The sequence below is a fragment of the Centruroides sculpturatus genome, unplaced genomic scaffold (assembly GCF_000671375.1).
Source record: "Centruroides sculpturatus isolate CEXI.00-Female unplaced genomic scaffold, Cexi_2.0 scaffold1204, whole genome shotgun sequence".
Classification (NCBI taxonomy): Eukaryota; Metazoa; Arthropoda; class Arachnida; order Scorpiones; family Buthidae; genus Centruroides; species Centruroides sculpturatus.
Window position 1 is genome coordinate 156,092 of NW_019385392.1, and position 7,002 is coordinate 163,093.

The 7,002-nt window shown below is 30.2% G+C and overlaps 2 protein-coding genes across 2 annotated transcripts in view; both read left to right on the forward strand.

The window, feature by feature from the left end:
• Window positions 1-3,898, forward strand: part of LOC111638462 (nucleoplasmin-like protein ANO39) — a 19,835-nt gene extending 15,937 nt beyond the window's left edge. Inside the window, exon 5 of the mRNA XM_023384183.1 lies at window positions 3,677-3,898. Coding sequence (XP_023239951.1) covers window positions 3,677-3,891 — 215 coding nt within the window. The 3' untranslated portion in view covers window positions 3,892-3,898. The remainder of the gene's footprint in view (window positions 1-3,676) is intronic.
• A 111-nt stretch (window positions 3,899-4,009) lies between these two features.
• LOC111638458 (nucleolin-like) overlaps window positions 4,010-7,002 on the forward strand; it is a 24,048-nt gene continuing 21,055 nt past the window's right edge. The window contains exons 1-2 of the mRNA XM_023384181.1: window positions 4,010-4,173; window positions 5,449-5,542. Of these exons, the coding sequence (XP_023239949.1) occupies window positions 5,464-5,542 (79 nt within the window). The 5' untranslated portion in view covers window positions 4,010-4,173; window positions 5,449-5,463. The remainder of the gene's footprint in view (window positions 4,174-5,448; window positions 5,543-7,002) is intronic.

Below are 7,002 nucleotides of genomic sequence, written 5' to 3' on the forward strand. Positions count from 1 at the left end.
ATAACTGATCCTGTTAGTGTTTTTTACAGACCCTAAACAATACCCATTTTGATAAACTTAAAACAGCAAATACATGTAATTTAAAGTAAAAATAATCAAATCCCCAATAACAAATTAAAATACACTACCAATAACTAAAATATGCAAGTAATGCCATTTTTTTTTTATTATACAGTAACTTGTTGCATTCCATGTACTTTGGCATCTTGCATGTGCATCCAATCTGGTGGCCATGTTTACTGCTTTCATGCTTCATAAGTTTTTTCATTTCAATTGTTGGTATTACAACTTTCCTCTTAGACTTGATTGCTTCCACACACTTCTTGAATGTCATGGTTAATAAGTAAAGGTTATGTTAGGTTGAATAAAGTTTTTGCATATTATTAACAGCTGTCATTATTTAACACAGATGTGTTTTTAATTATTAAAATCAGATATAAACAGTGGTGGTATTCAGCAGGTTCGCACAGGTTCGGCCGAACCCGTTGTTAACATTTTCAAAGTTTTCTGAACCTTGTTAAACACACAACATTTCTCAATGGTTTTGTTTCTTTTAAAAAATATATTAAAATATACGTATTATACTCTGTAACACTACTAAACTAGAGCCTTATACCCCGTTTGCCTTGGTACGACCTCCCTCAACTGTTTCAATCTCGACTGAAACGAGGTTCAATTGCAATTGACTCAAGAGAGTTCTTGAAACTAGATCCAGTCATAAGAGAGATCCCTTAATCCCATGCGCGCGAGAAAATACAAGATGGTATTGTTGGACTATCGACAGTGAAATAAAAGAGAGATTGTATTTCGAGAGATGATGACATCTGTATTATTAGATATATATTGCAAGAAAAAGTATTGTATTTATTTCTAACCAAAACTTCCATTTTGTTTGTCAGTGTTTGTCACTTACCACGTAGTTATGTCAGTTTTATCATCGTGTGTAATATATATCTTTTTTTATTTATATGAGTATCTTAAGGTCAGTTTTTGTGCTAATGTTGCTAATCCACCATTTGAGTGAAAAAAAAATTAAGGAAAAATTTTCTGTTGGCAAACCCTTTAAATATTTCGAATATCACCACTGTTTATACTGTATTTAAAAAATATTAGTTTTTCAATCCCATTTTCAGTAAGAGGACTTTTTTTTAATCTGAGCAAGTACCTAGATATAATCTGCCCCATTCCTCAACATTCCCAATGGAGATGTTGAGGGATGGGGCAGATTATATCTGGGATTGCTTACTCAGATTAGTTTCCTGGTTCCCCAAAGCAGCATGTTGATAGCTCAACTGCCTCAGCCATACTTCTGTATATATTTGAATTAAGATACTATTTCTTTGATTTCCCCTTGGGCAAGAGTAGTATTGATGCTCTTTTTATAATAGCTATTAGACTGCATTGTTATAGCATAATGCAATATTTTGCTTAGTTATTTTTTAAGCAGAATTAACATGAGAATATTGACAATGAAAATGTGATGCTTCAAACTACACAACCACAAGGGTACACAAACAATTTGAAAATGCAATGACCTTCATCCTACTAGTATAAATTAGATATTATGAAATAAGTCAACAAATTATATACTAATTCATTCATGTCGGTACTGAACTAAAAATATTTTACCCAAAATGTTTAATTCAGTGTTCCTAGTATCAGTGAATTTAGAATAATTCTGCAGGCTCAGTATCAGTGTACTTAGTTCTTCAAGCATCAATTAAAAACATTTTATATGGCTACATTAACTTATTTTTAAGTTAAATGTTAAGCACCCATTCTTAATTTAAATTTAAAATACTGCCTTGGCAATTAAGTCTTTATTAAGGCTTCCTATTACTGAGAACCCAGGATTGAATCTGAGAGGGTGAAAAAACCCTAGGAATTTAGGGATAGTCTAGTCAAACCCATCCTTCACTACTCAGTAGCCTCATTTGTGAGCGTGACCAAACACAATAGATATTAACTGGCTTTTGGCTTTCTCCACGTTATTTTTTTGGCTTTTCCATCCTGTGGAAAATAACATGCTAGAGATTTAATCCACAGCAAATCTAGTTGTCATTCTGTATTTAATCAGAGAATTAAGATCAGTTTTTATACTTTTCACATAAAGTTGAATATCACACTAATGCAAATTAATGCATACTTTAAATGAAGTGACGTATCGCTCAACTTTTTAAAATGAATCTTATCTGCTGATTTTTCTCCCTGTAAAAAAAAATTAGTATTTTAATTTTGTCTTAAAGTAACACATTTCTATGGTCACTGTTTTGCCACAAATTATATAATTTAAATACTGTAATTTTTTATTCTTAAGAATAAAAATTCTCAGTAGAACACATTCAAAATGCATTCCATTAAACTAAAACTCCTAACTATGCATGTGCTAAAAGGTCTTTGTGACCTCTAGCAAGATTGATGAATTGAAAATACATTTAAAGATCACTTCCTTATTGTAAAATTTTGAACTGCTTGTATAAATAAGCAAATTTTAGCTTTTATTTGCAAGCAGTTCTCATTCAAACTGCAAAATCCATGAATGGCAAAATATATAAACACTCCAATTAATTTTGTATTTGCTTACTGAATGTTTTAATATATAAAATTGAAATGAATTTAATTGTGGAATTCTTTAATACAAATCTTGAATATCTAAAAAATATTACTTTTCAAAGTTGTTTTGGATCCAAATATTTTCATATTGGACTGTGGTATGCATATCTAAGATAATAAATTAATCTTTAGATGATCTTTTAGTTTAAAATACAGTGGAACCTTGGTATACGACCTTAATTCGTTCCTGGTGTTTGGACTTATACTGAATAGGACGTATACCAAACCAACCTTTCCCATAAAAAGTAATGTAAAAATGATTAATCTGTTCTCATGTAAAAAAAGAAAAAAAAAATAGCTGGCTTTAAACACCTTGCTTTCCTGGCTAGTTCCTGCTTGATTTTTCATGAGATCAGCATGTATTTTTTTTAGCTTTCTCGCAAATAATTGCTTCTGATACGCTGTCGCCAGCACACTGTTTTTCAGTTATCCAAAGCAATAGCAATTTCTCAACATGATCTAATGTCTTCGATATCTGTTTAGAAATTGATTTAACCCCTTTTGCAATGTTAGCAGATTTATGTCTTTATTTTTCACAATTGTCGATATTATCGTTCTCGGAATAAGGTATGCAACAGTTAAATCTCAAATACACATGCCACCTTCATATTTCTCAACAATTTCTTTTTTCAGTTCCATTTTGATTCTAGTAAATTTTTTAGTTTTCTGCTGCTTTTCATTTGCCTTTTTGCAATTCATGATTAATAAAAATAATAAAATTTTACTTACAATTAAAATCAGAAGAAATTTAACAAAGTTATAAACTGTGGCACCGCGAACGTCTAGTCTGGTCTAGTACACCGATAGTACTACTTGTTCATAGATGGCGTGTATAATTAAGTCATATACCAAACAAAAGTCATATACCGAGCAAAATTTGTTTAGTCCAAACAAGACGTATTCCGAATTGGACATATTCTAAAGCAGACATATACCAAGGTACCACTGTAATTTTTTTGAACAGTTGATTTATTTCATTTTATTTTATTCCACATTGTTCTATGGAAATCTAAAATTATTTAATACAATTTTTTTTTCCTCACTAAAATTTCTTAATGTTTAGTCTTTCCAGATTATTCTGATGATGATGATGATGATTATGATGATGAAGAGGATGAGGAGGAGGAACAGAATGAAGAAAAGGAAGATGAAATAAAAATGAAAACTAAAAAAGTCTCTCTTGTAGATGTGTCTGAAAAATTGCCTAAAAAAAGAAAGGTTTCTAAATCTGATGGATTGCCAAAAAAGGTGAAAGACCTTACTAAACCTGTCTTATAACAAAATAGCATGGTTAGTAATGCAATCTTACAAACAGTGTGAGNTATAAACAAACAACAGCTAACCCGAGAAGTGATAAAAAGATAACAAATACAAAAATTTCAGTAATTAAACTTTACTTTTTAAATGTAGTTTGTTTAAATTTAGATTGTGCTGGGACCTTGTAGAGATTCAGAATGTGAAGTGAATGTTGTAGAAATTGAAACAACTGATTATGAAGATAATGTAATTACTGCAACACTTGCAGTACTCCAGTCAACAAGGGAAAAAAGATTTGCTGAGGTAAATACATACTGAATTTTAGCAACTTGAGTGCACTCATGTTGAAATATTTAATGACGTGTTTAATTTATCTTGAATTTGATTATTTTTTTACTTTTCTTATGATATGTAGTATTATTCCAGTTGTTCTCTCAAATTAAAAAGAAAAGGCAGCATAGTTTATTATTCATGAACAAAATTTCAGTGTGTCCTCAGTTATGAATAAAATTACATTTTTCCATTTCACCTATTATGCAAAAAGTTGTTACTTATAATAGTGTTCAGTTTCATAACTTAGATGCACTGAACCAACAAGGAAGTGTCAAACAAACTTCAGCTTTATTAACTCTCTCTCTATAGACTCTTGGCCAGTGTTGTCTTTCAGTTTTTTGCTAAATCTTTCTATTCTTCATGCTATTCTTCTTTCTCACTAGAACGTAAATTGAGTTCTCTAGAATAGTACTTTCCTAGACTTTAGTCATGTAAAACTAAATTTTATCATGAGAATTGTGATCCTATTAAACTTTAGGATTTTTTAAATGCCACATTTGAAAACCTCAGTTGCAAATAGAAATGTTAACTATATCATTTCTTCAAGTTAAAAAGAACTTAAGCTTAGTTTATACATCTTTCCCCCCAAAATTAGAGGAATAGCTTAGCAAATGTTTCTTTCCCCCACAAAAAAATTGCTTGCTACTTTCAGGTATTTTAACCTCTAGCAATATCATATTTTAAGCACTTAGTTGTGCTTAATAACATTAGTGTCTTAATTTTTTTTACAGGTTTTCATTTCCTATGTTTGCCTTTCATTTTTAGGCTAAGTATGTTTGTTTATTATTGTTTAGTTTGTTGCCTCACAAAAAAAAAAACTGCCATGGATACTACTGTATGTATGTTTTGGTATTATACTTTCTAGTATTGGTTTCTTAAAACCAAAATGATGCAAAATATATTCTTTATTTTTCTCATTTTAAAATTTTAAATTCTTTTTCCACCAGAATTTTGTTTGGAATAAAAAGTTCAGATGAAGATCAAACTTATTAATCATTATTTAGCTAAAACTATCAAGTGCCTTTTTATTCTATTCATCCAGTATTCTAAGTCTGTTTTTTTTTATTTTTCATAAACAGCTTATCTATGAACAAGCAGTGTTTTTATTTCTTAGAACTTTACACTGGTCTAAAAGTTTAACTTTGCAAAAAAAATGAGTTAACTTGTTTATAAACTCTTCTAGTTTCTCACAGAATAAACTTAATTTTTATTCTAACTTACATATCTTAATTTTTTTTATTTTAGACACAATTAGATATAATGATTCCCAGACAACAAGTGACGTTAAAGTTGGTTGAAGGATCCGGACCTGTATCAATTTTTGGGCATCATGTTACAGGTAACTAAAAGGTTGAATTTGTTTTTTTCTTTCTTTAAACTTGAACTAAGTGACTAAGTTTTTCATTTGTGTGTGTAATGCATGCAGAATATGTAATGACTCATTTAGAAAATGGCATTAATAAGTTGCTTTAGATGAGAGGGGGGATTTAAGATAGTGCTGGCAAAAAATGAAGTTTTTTTTTATATTGATAAACCAGTTTAAAATATCAGATGCCAAGTTAATTTAAAAACTCTTTGAATTCAATAAATTTAATGTTTTTTAATAATAAAAAGTGCAATAATAAACTAATATTTACTGTAATACTGTAAAGATTCAAGAATATGCTTATATCATGTATTTCTGCCAAGATAGGCCATTGTTTTTTTGATGTTGGTAAATGGAGTGTAAATAGCATTTGAAAATATTTTTTTAAAAAAATCATTTTTAAATTCATGCTAGTTTGTTCTTTAATTTTTAAAATTTAAATGTGAATAATCAATTTATTGTGATATTATCAAAATGCTGAGCTGCAATTTTTAATCATATTAATTTAAAATATATATTTTCCTCCTCAAATTAGTAGTGGCCTCCCCCTGTACGTAATACTTTTCCTTTAACAATAGTTGTGCCAGTCATCTATCTAACACCTTTTTAGGGGAAAATTTTTGAATTGAAATTACATGACTTCTGGTTTGGTTTGCATTCGAAATTTGTATATAGTTAATTGGGGCCTCCTGCTTCTAAGGTTTCCATATCTTGTCTCATCTTTCATCTATCTAACATTGTTCTTGAGATTAAGGAAAGACAGTGGGAATTTATAGGTCTACAATTTTTTCAAATTGAAGCCCAATAATGCATGGCATAATTTGAAAAAAGTGGATAGTGTTTAATAAGAGTTTTTCTCTAGAAAGTTGTGTAAAGAGATCTACCAATTGATTTCATGTCTAAATCAGATGTGCCAGATTTGTAATTTTTGTATTGATACTTTTGCACCTAAAAAATTTCTGGTATGAAAGGCTTTGATGTATCCACAAATTAGAAATAACTATGGGTTAAAGAAATTAAAGATGCCCATCCTGTGGTAACTGTTTTAAATTAATCAGGCTCATCTATGTGTTTGGCCATACCCACAATAGGGTGGCTGGATATGAAGGCATATTCAACCACTCTATTGTGGGTATCGCCAAACATCCAGATGAGCCTGGGATTGGGCCTGACGTGACATCCAGAACAGACCATTCCAAAAATTTTTTAGTTTATTTTCAGTCTGCTGGATTTGTTCTTAGGCCCCAAATCATAGGCTGACACCTTACTCATTTGGCTGTTCAGCTGTCGTCCATACATCTTGAAGGTCCCAAAACATATGTAATACTTTCTTGAAACACTTTAATTAGCAATAAAACTATGACTAATGCTTTCATGTCTGATTTGTCCCCACTTAGCAGTGCCCAATATTTTATCTTGAACAAAAAAAAAAA